At 53.5% G+C, this 15,114-nt stretch overlaps 1 protein-coding gene across 1 annotated transcript in view; it reads left to right on the top strand.

The window, feature by feature from the left end:
• The window catches only part of KCP (kielin/chordin-like protein), a 37,446-nt gene that overhangs the window by 15,279 nt on the left and 7,053 nt on the right, over positions 1 to 15,114 (top strand). Inside the window, 24 exon segments of the mRNA XM_006861220.1 lie at positions 1,923 to 2,016; positions 2,150 to 2,229; positions 2,303 to 2,396; positions 2,664 to 2,749; positions 2,820 to 2,901; positions 3,088 to 3,240; positions 3,319 to 3,425; positions 3,538 to 3,631; positions 3,993 to 4,186; positions 4,188 to 4,221; positions 4,356 to 4,438; positions 4,562 to 4,655; positions 4,752 to 4,940; positions 5,189 to 5,299; positions 6,868 to 7,044; positions 8,448 to 8,533; positions 8,758 to 8,848; positions 9,781 to 9,863; positions 9,957 to 10,050; positions 10,440 to 10,613; positions 10,869 to 10,951; positions 11,618 to 11,738; positions 14,099 to 14,178; positions 14,302 to 14,401. Coding sequence (XP_006861282.1) covers positions 1,923 to 2,016; positions 2,150 to 2,229; positions 2,303 to 2,396; positions 2,664 to 2,749; positions 2,820 to 2,901; positions 3,088 to 3,240; positions 3,319 to 3,425; positions 3,538 to 3,631; positions 3,993 to 4,186; positions 4,188 to 4,221; positions 4,356 to 4,438; positions 4,562 to 4,655; positions 4,752 to 4,940; positions 5,189 to 5,299; positions 6,868 to 7,044; positions 8,448 to 8,533; positions 8,758 to 8,848; positions 9,781 to 9,863; positions 9,957 to 10,050; positions 10,440 to 10,613; positions 10,869 to 10,951; positions 11,618 to 11,738; positions 14,099 to 14,178; positions 14,302 to 14,401 — 2,584 coding nt within the window.

Raw genomic sequence — 15,114 nt, 5'->3', positions numbered from 1 at the left:
TCTATACAGGGTTGCTATAAGTCGGAACCAACTCGACAACATTTAACTACACCCCACCATATTCCTCCCTCCATTCCGCCAAGTGAATCCCACAGGCAGAGGGAGGGCTTAGGTGGAGAAACCCTGGTCCCAGGTACTGTGAGCTAGCAAAGGCCCACCTGTATCCTCAGCTCTGAGTAACGAGGTGCTAAGTGTGGGTTTGTGATGTGAACTGGCTAAGGGAGAAAAGGAGCCAGAACTCCATTAGCTTCTGAGCACTTGAAACATGGTGGGGTCAGCTGAGGTTCATTCATTGTTTCTTATATTGATAATATGTTGAGATGATATTTTTTGGATTATTTTGGGTTAAAGAGAATGTAATGTTAAAATTAATTGGGGGGATGGAAAAACCCCAAAACCTATTGCCATGGGTTAGAGTCCCCATGTGTTAGGGAGTAGAACTTCGCTCCATAGGACTCTCTTGGCTGAGAGTTTATTATATTCATGGCTTGCTATTGGGCAGCACAAATATGAAAAGTCTTCAGGGAGGAGGGGTGCTGATATAGCCATAGGGGTGGGTGGATTTTGAGCAGGGAGAAATGGAAGAAGACACTCTGGTACCAGGAACAGTAGAGGTTCCTGAGGGAGGAAGGTAGGCACATATAGGCCCGTGGAGGGTCATGTTTCATGGAGGCTCAATTTGAAGTCAGAGAGCTACATGGAAGCCTGTGAAGAACTAGAGACATAGTTGGGGAGGACATTCACACTTAACCTGTTTACACTAACTTGTTACCCAAAGATGGGATCATACCTAGTATATTGCAAAGCCAATTCTGCCACAGTGAGTGGAGAGGCAGAAAAGAGCGGCCTCTCGTATACATAAGTGAGAAACGGACAGGATTTCTGCCCTTCCTAAATGTTCTCTTCAAATGTGCCTGCCCCAAACCTGTTTAAGTATGTTTGTAAAAGCTACCAGCTATGTTTACACATTCCATTTCCAAGGACAGGGGTCTTTTGACCTATAAGAGGAACAAAGAAAGCTCCTGTAATTATAGCTGTAAGTTTGATCTAATACAAGTTCCCACTGTGGTGGTAAGTTTTCCCTTTAGCCCAGAGAAGGGGTCCAGGTTAAGCCCAGTTCTTCAAGTCTGACCTCTTATGGAATGTTATATGTTGAAATCAGCATCCTCAGATCCTGGGTCTGGGATTTTTATTTTATTAGTTTTTTATTTGAGTGAGCTGAGGGATATCATAGACATCTTAGGTATGAATTCAGTGGGGGCGGGGGGCACTTTGGAAAAGGCCCTGGGGAGGATCAGCAGCTACAGTTTGTGAAGTATCAGCTTTCATAGGTAGATGCCACATGGACACCTTACTTAATTTTATCCCCATAACAGCCCTATGAGGACAGGACTATTACTGTCCCCTTCCTCAAATGAGTCAACGGAGTCTCAGTTCCAACTCATAGCGACTGACGAGTGACCTTGAACCACCAACCGACCTTGCAGTCCAGCGCATTAACCCGCAGTGCCACACCAGGACTTCCCTTAAGGAACATTTTGCTGTTGAGTACCACTGAGTTGGCTCCAACTCATAGTGACCCTGTAGAGGGTTTACAAGGAGCGGCTGGTGGATTTGAACTTGCAGTTCAAACTAACATTGTAGTCAAATGCTAATCCTACACTGGATTCCATAAGGAACACATCCTCCCCCAAAAGCTCCCCCCCAAATCCACAGTAACCCTGCCCCATAAAGTGTCCACGGCTGTAATCTTTACGGAACAGACGGTTGTATCTTTTGGTTCACAGTCAAGTGCTTTAACTGCATCACTCCCAGGGCTCCTTTAACACACTCAGCTACAAATTTAATAACTGGTTCAAATCTCTTTCTGTCACTTAACTGAGTCCTGATGACCCCTCTCCCTGCCCACCTCCCCCTACCAGGAGGGCCAGGTTCAGTGCCACCAGCGGGAGTGTGCCAGCCTGTGCCCATACCCTGCCCGGCCTCTCCCAGGCACCTGCTGCCCCGTGTGTGATGGTGAGTCTGTGAGGCAATTCACAGGGGCCAAAAGCTGTTGGCCTGGCTCAGTTTGGGTCTCTCCTGAAGGCCAGGATGGGTGGTGAGGGGGACCCTGAGGAGGCTCTAAGGTCCTCTCTTGTCCCCATCCCAGGCTGTTTCCTAAATGGGCGGGAGTACCACAGTGGGGAGCCCGTGGGCTCTGGGGACACCTGCTCAAACTGCCACTGCGTTGTGAGTGGGGCTGCCTGGCTGGGAGGGATGGCTGGGGCCTGCCTGCCCGCTGTTGACCAGGTCCTGTTGGCAGAATGGAAGTGTCCTGTGTGAGCCTCTGCCCTGCCCAACTGTGCCCTGCAGACACCCAGGCAGGGCCCCTGGGCAGTGCTGTCCAGTCTGCGATGGTGAGTGAGACAACTTTCAAGGAGGGGCCAGTCTGCTCCCTTAGACCTTCACAAAGTCCTCAGGACCTGAATCTGGAAAAAAATTTTTGTAATCCTAAATTCTTTGTAATCCTCACCTTGTCCTGCAATGGGATCACAGCGCCCCCTGGAAGACAGGTGGTATTTGTAGTGAGGGAGAGGATGGAGGATGCTTTGGGCTGTCTGGAGGCTTCCCCATCAGCCTCCAGCCAGGTGCCTCGCTCCCCCCCCTCCCATCCTCCCTGTTAGGCTGTGAGTTCCAAGGACACCAGTACCAGAACCAGGAGGCCTTCAGAACTCAAGAGAGTGGCCGCTGTGCCCGCTGCCTGTGTCAGGTAGGAAGTGCAGCCTGGTGGCTTCCTCTGCCTCTCTCCTTCAGAGCCTCTCACTCAGCCTCCCCTCTAGGCTGGCGAGGTGTCCTGTGAGGATCAGGAGTGCCCGGTGGCCCCCTGTGCCCTATCCGACTCTGGTCCACAGCTCTGCTCAGGTAGGTGTGCATGTGTGTATGGGTGGGGAAGGGTTAACTGAGATGGGTACTGCTTTCACAGTGGGTGGAGGTGGGGGGCTGTTCCTTCACAGGAAGCTGCATTGGGGATGGTGAGGTCTGGTCTGGGCTGGGCAGGGGTGGTGAGGAGTGTTCGGGCTCCCTGGTGACAGCCCCTCACCCTTGCAGCCTGTGTAGTGGAGGGAGAGGAGTTTGCTAATGGCATCCAGTGGCAGCTGGATGGCCAGCCCTGCATTACCTGCTCCTGTCAAGGTGGGGTGCCTATGTGCAGGGCACTCATCTGCCCACTGGCCCTCTGCCAGCACCCCACCCAGCCCTCTGGTGAGTGTCCCTGCTCCAGCCAGACTACTTCCCTGCCTTGCCCTGCAGCTCTCACCAACCTGTCCCCCTGCCTCTCAGGTGCCTGCTGTCCCAGTTGTGAGAGCTGCACCTACCGGGGCCAGGTGTATGCCAACGGCCAGAACTTCACAGACGCAGGCAGCCCTTGTCATATCTGCCGCTGCCAGGTACCCCCCCATCCCCTGCTCTGCCTTCCAAGCCCCAATGAATTCTTCAGTGGCCTATTCCATAGCACCACCAAGCTGTCCCCCCACCCCCACTGCCCTCTTCCTGCTCCAGGACGGGACTGTGAGCTGCTCCTTGGTTGACTGCCCTCCTACTACCTGTGCCAGGCCCCAGAGTGGCCCTGGTCAGTGCTGCCCTCGGTGCCCAGGTATGTGTTTCCAGTGCCTGTCGGGCTGATCCAATGAGATCTTCCAAACAACAGGCTTCTGACCCAGCACAGACCTCTCTGGGGCTCAGTGGGGTAGGAGGGAAACAAGAGATTTGTCTCTATTTTCCCTTCCAATATCTGTATAACTCAAGTTCATGCATCGGACACTGGGTCTGTTGGGTGGGGCCTGAGGCACTGGATTTATGCTAATGTACTACCACAAACACATGAATACACATGGGATGCACATCACACTCAGGTACACATATGCCTGAAGGTAAACAGACCCTAGTGCACACACATGCACAGGTGTTTACACAGCCCCTCCAGGGGGTAGTTCACTCTGCTTCTGGACTCCAAGGAGAGAGGGGCTGTCCCTCCTGCCTCCTATGGCCTGTCCCCATGTCCGCTGCTCAGACTGTCTTGGAGAAATAGGTGTTTGTGGATGGCCAGAGATTCTCCCATCCCTGAGACCCCTGCCAGGAATGCCAATGTCAGGAGGGCCATGCCCACTGCCAGGTTCAGGCCTGTCCTAGAGCTCTGTGTGCCCACCCGCCGCCCCAGTACCTGCTGCCACAACTATTGCAGTGGTGGGTAGATGGGATGGGAGTAGGGGAGTCCTCATACAGTGGCTTGGCTGTACCAAAGGCTTTGGGGGCCAAGGGGCAGCATCCCCTAGGGAAGATGGGCTCTCTCCCAGACCTATAGTTGCCCCTTCCTCCAGGCTGTACCTTTGCCGGGAAGGAGTACCCCAGCGGAGCCGATTTCCCACACCCCTCGGACCCCTGTCGCCTGTGTCGCTGTCTGGTGAGTCTGTGACCTGGGCTGGGGAGGAGTCGCGGCCGTGGGGGCAGGGTGTAGTGGGGGTGTCCTCTCGGCCTCCCAGCGTTAACTCAGCCCGGCGTCGTCCATTTGTTCGTCCGTGGGCAGAGCGGCAACGTGCAGTGCCTGACCCGCCGCTGCCCGCCGCTGCCCTGTCCAGAGCCAGTTTTGCTGCCCGGAAAGTGCTGCCCCCAGTGCCCGGGTAGGAGCCGCGCCCTCGCGCCTTCTCCCTGGGCCTCCCTTCCCCGACCTGCCCTGCGCCCCTGACGCGAGCTCCTTGCGCGCGTTCTCACCGCAGCAGCCCACGCCGACTGCCAGCGGCCCGGGGGCGCGACCCCCGCTCGCCACCAAGAGCACTTCTCTCCGCCTGACGACCCTTGCCGCCGCTGCCTCTGCCTCGACGGCTCGGTATCCTGCCAGCAGCTACCTTGCCCGCCAGCGCCCTGCGCCCACCCGCGCCAGGGACCCTGCTGCCCCGCCTGCGATGGTAACTCCCAGGGCGATGCCCTCTGCCGGCCAGGACCCCTTGTCCACAGCTCCCCGCCGGAGGCCTCCCTTACCCCGTGGCGTCCTTCTCCTGCCCCCACCCCACCGTCGCAAGGCCCAGCGTCTCCCACGTAGGGCTTCACAGGAAGGACGTGGGGGACAGTGTCCAATCAGCAGGACCTGGAAGGTGGTGGGCATAGTAGACACCATTGCTGCCCGCAGCCCCAGCCCATTAGCCGCCCCCCCAAGGCTGCCTGTACCAGGGGAAGGAGCTGGCCAGCGGGGAGCGCTCCCCTTCTTGTCACATCTGCCTCTGCTGGGAGGGGACAGTGTCCGGCGACTGCTGCCCTGCCTGTGATGGTGAGGAGGCTGTGTCAGCTTTGCCTTTACTGCCCCGTTGTTGTTAAGTGCCGTTGAGTTGGTTCGGACTCATAGTGACCCTGTATAGGGTTTTCGAGGAGCTGCTGATGAGCTTGAATCGCCAACCTTATGGTTCAAATTGCCATTAACTCACAGCTGTGGGCGAATGCGTCAGACAGCAAAGCCGTTTGAACTGCAAGGTGCAAGGTCGGTGGTTCAAGCTCATCAGCACTTCACAGCAACAACCAGCAGCGTCATCACAGTTGCCCCAGGGGGCTCTGAAATCATCATTACTGTTGTCATTAAGTGCTGTGGAGTCTGTTCCCACTCATAGGGACTCTGCATGGGGTTTCCCAGTTTAAATCTGTGGGAACACAAAGCCTCATCTTTCTCTGGTAGACTATCTGGTGGGCTGGAAGAGCTGGCCTTGTCGTTGTAGTCCAGTGCTTATCCCACAGAGCCACCGTGCTCCTCAAATATTCATTACAGTCCCCCAAAAAAGCTCTGGATTTTCTCCTGCTTCTCATGCTCTTTGACCATATGACCTTGGTCTGGTTATATAACCTCGGGGTCTCATTTTAACCTCTGTAAGGAAAAGATCTGAACCAGAGCTTCTTATATTTTTGTTATATATCCTCTACCACCTGTATCCTGGTAGCGTAGTGGCTACGAATCGGACTGCGAACCACAAGGTCAGCAGTTTGAAACTACCAGCTGTTCCACGGGAGAAAGATGAGGCTTTCTGCTCCTGTAAAGATTTACAGCCTCGGAAACCCTGTACAGGGTCGCTATGAGTCAGAACCGACTCCATGGCACATAACAACAACAACAACAACAACAACCTGTGTCCTGGTGTGGCACTGTGGGTTAATGCACCAGACTGCAAAGCTGTTTGAACTGCAAGGTCGGTGGTTCAAGCTCACCAGTTGCTCTTCAGAAACCCTGTTTAGGGTCGCTATGAGTTGGATCTGACTCGACCGCACTTAACAACAACAACAACATGTAGCTTTATTTATTTAATATTTTCTTTAAATCAACTCAGTTTTCCATTTAAGTTTATTTAGAAAGGAAATTTTTTTCCTATACTAGAAATGGAGTGTTTGCCAGGAATCGCTGATTATCATAAAAGTGGATATAATGAAATAGATAATATTCAATTTCAGTCAGATACTTTTGCCTGCCAAGGTTTTGAGCCTGAAGGCTTGGCCAACAAGGGCCAGAGTGTCAATGGACAGACTGCCCCTCCTCTACTACCCCCTCCCTCATCACGGAATAATCAGAAGACTTGAAAGAGCATGTGGGGACCTTGCATCCACACCCCTAAAGTCATCTGAACTATTCCCAGATCCTCATTTTGGATAGGTTTCTTGTGGGATTTCCCCTATAGATTTGACAAGGAAATTCACACAGGCTGAGAAGTCCAACAGAGCCACCCTCACCCCAGGCAGCTCTACCCACTGGGTCTGGGTTAGATGCCGGGTCTTAGGGCTAGATCCAGACTCGGAGCCCCTAACTGCTCTCCTCTCATGGCTCTGGCTCTCCTGCTCCCTCTCTCTCCTCTCTCATAGGGTGTGAGTACTTGGGGCAGTCTTACCTGAGCAGTCAGGAGTTCCCGGACCCCCAGGAGCCCTGCAGCCTGTGCATCTGCCTTAGAGGCTTCGTGACCTGCAGCCATCGCCTCTGTGCGCCTTTGAGCTGCAGTCACCCAATCACTCTATCTGGGCACTGCTGCCCGACCTGCCAGGGTAGGTAGGACAGCCCCACCTTTGCACCCACTCCTGGAGCCTCCCAGCATGTTCCCATCATCCCAGCCCTGAGACAGATACACACCCTGGACTTCTTCTTAGACTTGTCTTCTACCACGCCCACTGAGTCCTCTCTGTCCCCTGTCTCCTCCTACTCGGTTGTTGTAGTCACCGAAGAACTAGTCCTTTTGCTTCCAGACCTTCCTGTCTTAAATTCTCTTATACCACTGTCTGTTCAAAATCGCTCACCATCCCCTGGGGATTCCTCAGCCTCCATCCTCCCTACTTCCTTTCCTCACTACCCTTCTACCCCTTAGGCCCACAGATAGTAAACCTCTGGTGGTCTATCTCTAGAAGCCTTGGTGACTCAGTGGTTAAGGCTAACTGAAAAGTTGGTGGTTCAAGCCCATCAACCACTTCACAGAGAAAGATGAGCAGTCAGCTTCCTCAAGGTTTTGCGCCACAGAGTCAGTTCTGTATAGGGTTTCCAGGGCTGCAGATCTTTACAGGGGCAGAAAACCTCATCTTTCTCCAGCTGCACACTGGTCCATCTGAACGGCTGACTGTGGTTAGCAGCCCAGCTTGTAACCTCTATGCTGCCAGGGCTCCAGCCTTGGAGAGCCTGGGGAAGTTCTACTCCGCCTTCCACTCAGCGACACTGGGTTTGGTTGAGTGTTTTTTTGTTTTAGTCCACCTTTAAGGAGTCGTGGAAGCATAGCGGTTACACACGGGGCTGCTAACTGCAAGGTCAGCAGTTCAAATTCACCAGCCGCTCCCTGGGAGAAAGATAAGGCTTTCTGCTCCCCTAATGATTTACTACCTTGGAAACCCTCTACTACGTCACACTGAGTTGGAACCGACTTGATGGCACGAAGCAGCAGCATCCTGGAGTCCTTGTGGCATAATTGGTTGAGTGAGTAGCTACTAACCCAAAGGAAAAAGATAAGGCTGCCCACTTCAATAAAGATTGTTGTTGTATGCTGTTGAGTCAACTCTGACCCATAGTGACCCTGTAGAGCGTTTCCAGGAACAGCTGGTGAGCTTGAACCACCGACCTTGCAGTTCAAATGACTTTGCAGTCTGACACATTAGCGCCCCAGCGCCACCCCAGGACTCCTCGATAAAGATTACAGCCTTGGACACCCTATGGGGCAGCTCTGTTCTGTTCTTAGGGTCCCTGTGATTATGAGTCAAAGTTCATGGTAACGGATTTGTCCATCTCTTTATCTTGCTTCTGTCTTCCAGTCCCTTCGCAGGCCACCCTTTACCTTCTCAAATACACACATCTCCTCTCTGACTCCCAAAGCTTTTGTAGAAGTCCCAAGCCTGGCTGTGTGTGTAGTGGGATGGGGTGGGGAGGGGGTGGGGGAAGGGTTCTGTTCATGGCAGCCCTTCTTTCCCAGGATGCCTCTATCATGGGGCCACCGTAGTCTCTGGAGAGACTTTTCCTGACCCACTCGACCCCACTTGTTCCTTCTGCACCTGCCAGGTGAGGGGGCTCATTTGGGCACTTGGGAGCCTTTCATTCTAGGTCCTCCAGTCTCAAGGGCATACATTCTGCCTGTGACAGCTCGTGGGTCAGGCTGAGGGCCGGGTCTCTGGGGCTGAGGAAGGAAGGCAGGGGTGCCTACTCTGGAGTGGAATGCAGCCTGATTTAAGGATGTGGTCAAGTGATGAGGGGGTCAGAAGCGTCAGAGTGAATTCTTTCCACAGGAAGGTTCCGTGCGCTGCCAGAAGAAGCCTTGCCCCCCAGCTCCCTGCCCCCAGCCCTCTCCAGGGCCCTGCTTCTGCCCTGTCTGCCGCAGTGAGCAACTTCTACGTGCCCAGTCTCCAAACCCCTCCCTGGGTCTCCACAGCCTCCACTTTAGTTATACAGGGCTGCTATGGTGTGTGTGGTGTTATGTGCCATTGAGTCGGTTCCGACCCATAGCGACCCTGTATAGGGTTTCTGAGGGTGTAAATCTTTACAGGAGTAGAAAGCCTCATCTTTCTCCCGCGGAGCAGCTGGTAGTTTCGAACCGCTGACCTTAAGGTTCGCAGCCCGATTCGTAACCACTACGCTACCAGAGCTCCTTACAGGGCTGCTATACCAGAAACAATTACTACCACAAGTGGGGGACTTTATCAAACAAATTTCATTTTCTCAAGTTTAGGAGGCCTGGAGTCTGAATCAGGGCACCAGCTTCAGAAAGCTCTCCCTGTCTGCTATTGAGGGATGGGGGGATCCGTGTCTTGGCTCTCCCTGTCTGCTGTTGAGGGTTAGGGGGATCCGTGTCTTGGCTCTCTCTGTCTGATGTTGAGGGGTGGGGGGATCTGTGTCTTGGCTCTCTCTGTCTGTTGTTGAGGGGTGAGGGGATCCGTGTCTTGGCTCTTTCTGTCTGTTGTTGAGGGTGGGGGGATCCGTGTCTTGGCTCTCTCTGTCTGCTGTTGAGGAGTGGGGGATCCATGTCTTCGCTTCTCTAGCCCCCGTGCTGTTTGGTTCTGTGACCATTCCACGTGGCAGCTAGCCTTCCTCCACTGTGCCAACTTCTCTGTGTCTAATATGCTCTTTTTATATCTCAAAAGTCAACCCTGTTCCCAACAAGATTCCATCTGTAGGCACAGGGTTAGAATTCCAGCACATGTTTTTTTGGGGGACACAGTTCAATTGATAACCCCCTACTCCCTCCCTCCTTGATGAGGTTGGGTGGGGCAGGGTGGGACACTTACCCCCACCCAGGATGTGTGTCCCCACAGGCTGCTTCTCAGGGGGCCGGGAGCACCAGGATGGGGAGGAGTTTGAGGGTCCCACGGACAGCTGTGAGCGGTGTCACTGTCAGGTATCGTAGGAAGGTGGCCGGTGGGAAGTGGGGATGGGGTGGGGCTGGGCTGGGGGTCTCGAGAAGTGGCCGCTGACTCCGTGTTTCCTGCAGGCTGGCCAGGTCAGCTGTGTGCGGCAGCAGTGCCCGCCTCTGCCCTGCTCGCTGCAGGTCACAGACCCGGGGGTCTGTTGCCCTCGCTGCAGAGGTATGTTTACCCCTTGGGGCTACCCTGCACCCTGCGATTCCCTTTCCTCTGCCCTTTTCTAGACCCCTTGTCCACAGCACCTGAGCTCCTCCCTTGCCCACCTCAGCCCTTCCCTGCCCCATCTGCCTGGATCATCTTCCCTGGTACTAGTGATAGGTTCCTCAAAGCTGGCCCCTCCCTAACCCACCTCATTACCAATGATGAGCACCCACCAAGAGCCAGGACCAGAGCTCAGCCCTTACGTCCCCCCTCCTGGTATCCACCACCCCGCTTCCCACTATATCCCTGTGTACCCTCTTCTGGTATCCACAACCCCTGCTGACCAGTGTGGGGGCTACCAGGGTGGGACTTGAGACTCAGAGCCAATTCTTCTCCACCATGGTCTGCAGGATGCATGGTTGGCAGGGAGGAGCACCCTGAAGGCAGCAGCTGGGTGCCCCCAGACAACCCCTGCTCCTCCTGCATGTGTCACGAGGGTGTCGCCACCTGTGCCCGCATCCAGTGTGTCAGCTCCTGTGCCCAGCCCCGCCAGGGGCCTGGTGACTGCTGCCCAAGATGCCCTGGTACTGGGAACTGGGGTGGGGGAGGGAGAGCAGGAAGGCAGCCCCTACTTGGCTCTGCCCCAGTCTAGCCTCCTGCCTTGTCCTGGTTAGAGTCCCTCAGAGTGGGGCTGAGCTGCAGAGACACTGTCCAGGAAGACACCCCCCTTCTTATACTAGCCCCCACCTCTCTTGGGGCTGCTTGGAAGACTCATGCCCTAACAATGCTGCCCACCTGAAGACTCCTGGCCTTGACCCTCTCTTCCTCTAACCCCCCAGACTGTGAGCACAAAGGCCGGAAGTATGAGCCAGGGGAGAGCTTCCAGCCTGGAGCAGACCCCTGTGAAGTGTGCATCTGTGAGGTGGGGTGAGGCTGAAGCTCAGGGGAATATGGGCTGGGGGTCATCAGTGGGCAGGGAGGAGACAGTGAAGCAGTATGGGGTCATAGACAGGATGTAGCCTTGTGGCCAAGAGGTGAGGCAGGACTTGGGGTATAGGGCCAGGAGGTCTGGAGTTAGGTGTGTGTGTGGTAGGGGGAGGGACAGTGGCCATAGGTTGGGAAGGACTGGGGGGCTTCCTGGGAAGAGGGTGGGGTGATATTGTGGAAGATGAATTTTCCAGTTTTTGAAAGGTGTTGGAGCTGTAGGAGGATTTGGAGTAGGCAGATTATAGCACAGACTCGGGAGAAAGATGAGGCGTTCTGCTCCCGTAAAGATTTACAGCCTCGGAAACCCTGTACAGGGTCGCTGTGAGTTGGAACCGTCTCCATGGCACATAATCACCCCAGCACAGGCTAGGCAGTGGGGTTGGGGAGGAAGGTGTGGCCTTGGGTAAAAGAGTACAGGAAGGTCAAAGGTCACATGAGTCTGGAAGGAGGAAAGGGCACCCTCTTCAGGGATTAGGATATAGGGTGAAGGCAAGTCTAGGGAGGGGTGCAGCAGGCAGATGGAGGGTCTGGAGTCCAGGGAAGAGGGGAGCTCTTGGCTCCATGACTGGAGACGCACCCCTGTTACTCATCCTTCTTGTAGCTACAGCCTGAGGGCCCCCCTAGCCTGCGCTGTCACCACAGGCAGTGCCCTAGCCTGGTGGGCTGCCCCCCCAGCCAGCTCCTGTCTCCTGGGCCTCATCACTGCTGCCCTACCTGTGCCGGTGAGTCCTGGGAGGACTGTGTGCTGTCACGTGGATTCCAACTCACAGCCATCTATCTAAGAGACTAGAACTGCATCCGATCTTTATGGGAGGAGCCCTACTGGCACAGCAGTTAAAGCACCTGCTAACCAAAAGGCCAGCAGTTCAAACACATCAGCCGTGCCATAGGAGAACAACTTGGTGGTCTCCTTCCACAAAGATTACAACCTCAGAAGCGCTATTGGCAGTTCTACCTTGTTCTCCAGGCTCATTGTAAATTGGAACCTATTTGCCAACAGTGGGTTTAATCTTTATGGGAGGAGACTGTCGAGTCTATTCTCCCTCCGAGTGGGTGGTGAGTTCAAATCACCAACTTTTGGTTAGGAGACGAGCAATTAAACATTGTGCCACCAGGCACTGTAGTTAGGTGCTGTTGAGTCGGTTCTGACTCACAGTGACTCTGTGCACAGCAGAACGAAACACTGCCCAGTCCAGTGCCAACCTCACAATTGTTATCATGTTTGAGCCCATTATTGCTGCCACTGTCAATCCCTCTCGTTGGAGGTTTTCCTCTTTTTCGCTGACCCTCCATTTTTCCAAGCATGATGTCCTTCTCCGGAGATCAGTCTCTCCCTAACAATAGAGTCAAAGTAGAAGAGATGAGTCTCCAAGGCTGTAAACTTTACCAGAGCAGAAGGCTTCATCTTTCTTCTGTGGAGCATCTGGTGGATTAGAACTATTGTCCTTGTGATTAGCAGCCCAACACATAACTCACTATGCTTTCAGGGCTTCTGTATAGGAACATTATGAGTCAGAATCTACTCGGCGGCGCTGGGTGGGATTTGGTATGTCACAGATTGTGCTTGGTGCGTTTACCAAGCAGCATTTTGTTTAATTCTCAAGGATTCCATGAAGTAGCTATTGTTAGTCCCTTTTTACAGATGAAGAAACTGAGTCTTAGAGAGGTTACTTAGACTGCCCAAAACGTCACAGACACTGGGTGCTGGATCCAGGATTGCGCTTCCCTGTGCTGTTTCAGGCAAACAGTAAAAAGGAAGTGGGAAAGGGCAGCCCCTAAATTCACCCTTAGGTGCCTTGGAGGAAAGACCGGGTAATCTGTTTCTGAAAGATACTGCTTAGTGCAGTTCTACTCTGACACACATGGGTCATCATGAATTGGAAAAAACTCCACGGTAACAGGTTTGGTTTAGGGTCTTAATAATCTACCAACGTTTCTTTTTTAAAATTTATTTAAGGTTTTTATTGTGGATTGAATGAAAGTTTACAGGGCGGATCATCAGTTTTACATAACAAACCATACACCTTGTTTCATTACAATGATTATAATCCCCTCCATGTACCATCAGTTAACAGTATTTCTCTCTATCTACTTTTTTAAAACAAACAAACAAAAAAACCACTCAGGCATATATAATAATTTACATCTCCAAAGGGCACATTCTCCAAGTCTGCCTCCTGGCCACCAGCTCTTAGTCCCTCTCTTCTTAGTCCTCAGCCTCTCCCCCTCTTCATGCCCCTCCCATTTCTGCCTCCATCTCTGGCACTGCTTCTCTGGATAAGGTCCCGCATTCTGCTTGTGCGCTTCTCTCTTGATGGTCCTAGGGTCCTCTGTTTTTGGACTGTAAGATTAACCACTCCCCTTTTTTTTGTTACAAAATTTCTACCTTTACAATTTTGACAGTCGCAATTAGTCATAGTAACAGTTATTCACTATTGAATCTTAGGAAACTTATCGCCATCTCTTTTCACCAGACCCATCTAGACAAGATGACAGCTATTCAGTAGGGCCTCTTTCTTTCCCCCCACCCTCTTAAACTAAACTCCCTCTTGAAACCTTGTAAGTCAGTCATTTTGTGCCTTTATTGCCCCCTCATTTTAGGTAGCCAATGTCTAAGTTGCTCGTCCCTATCTACCTTGTCTGTGTACAGAGGAGATAGCATTGATACTTGATGTGAAGACTCTTTCCCTCTCTGTTGGTATTTAGAGTAACTCTCGCTCTGAATATAGGTCCGGTTCATCAAATTGAAGCAATTTACCCTTGTTTCCTTTATCAAAAAAAATTTTTTTTGTTGTTTTTTTGCAATTTTCCTCTAGTCGAGTTCTGATTATTGAGCCGTCGAGGCTAGGTTTGGGTGTTCTTGTGCCATCTCCCCTCACTTCATATCAACTGGATGCTTCACTCTCAGCTCTTGCCCTCTGTGGCTAAGTCCCCAATGTTTCTTTAAGGACAAAGGACATTGCTTTCAGAACAAAATGTGCTAGGGCTGTGTGCATACCTGGGGCCCAAGAAGTCTGAGGACAGCTGGACTTTCAATCCTACTCCCACTTACCTCCTCACCCCTACATTTTCATCTGTACAGAAGCGCTGAGTAACTGCACAGAGGGCCTGCTGGGGTCTGAGGTGGCTCCCCCAGACCCTTGCTACACCTGCCAGTGCCAGGTGAGCCCCCAGGCCTGTGGACTCCCAAAGATCCTTCCTCTCCCAAGTTTCCTCATCACTCAGATTTTGTCTCTGCCCTGCTCACTGACTCCCTCTGACTCCTGGGGTCCCCATGCCCCTCAGGACTTAACATGGCTCTGCATTCACCAAGCCTGTCCTGAGCTCAGCTGTCCCCCATCAGAGCGCCATACACCCCCTGGGAGCTGCTGCCCCTTGTGCTGGGGTAAGTACCCTCAGAGTCTGAGGTAGACGGGAGATGGGCAGCTTGGGCTCTGTGCCTTTACAGAGATGGGGGAGGGACTTGTGGTGAACAGAGGGAGGCAGGAAGAAGGCGGCCGGGACTCTAACCTAGCTGGGGGCTGGCCAGTGGGCACAGTGCTCTTCCCATGCCCACTTCCCCTCTCAGAATGTGTGGTGGAGGCCGAGGGTCTGCGTGTGGCAGATGGGCAGAGCTGGCGGGATCCCAGCAACACCTGCATCACTTGCAGCTGCCGGGTAAGCTGGGAATGAACGTGGTTTTGTAAATGGACTCGAGAGGGGTGATCAGGGCCTCTATGACAAAGGGGTCTTGGAGATAATTAGGAAAAGATGCCCTCCTCTGCTGAGGAGCCAGCCTAGCTGGGCTAGATTTCCTGGCCCACAAGAACATGAAGTAAGGGTGGGCAGGGGCAGAGAGACAACGGGCTGCTGCCTCAGCCCTGGACCAAGGAGCCCCCAGTATTGTGAGGCCAGGGACCCCGCCCCCGGACTTACAAGAAATTTTCAGAGCAAGGCCATCTGTCCCCAGATGGGCCACGTGGAATGTCACCTGGAGGAGTGCCAGACCCTCACCTGCCCCAAAGGCTGGGTGCAGGTGCGCGAGGACGGCAGCTGCTGCGAGCGATGCCAAGGTGCTGCCCAGACGACGGGTGGGATGGGGGTGGGAGGCCCAAGGAG

This window comes from Chrysochloris asiatica, unplaced genomic scaffold (genome assembly GCF_000296735.1).
Source record: "Chrysochloris asiatica unplaced genomic scaffold, ChrAsi1.0 scaffold00041, whole genome shotgun sequence".
Classification (NCBI taxonomy): Eukaryota; Metazoa; Chordata; class Mammalia; order Afrosoricida; family Chrysochloridae; genus Chrysochloris; species Chrysochloris asiatica.
This window is presented reverse-complemented; position numbering and strand designations above follow the sequence as displayed.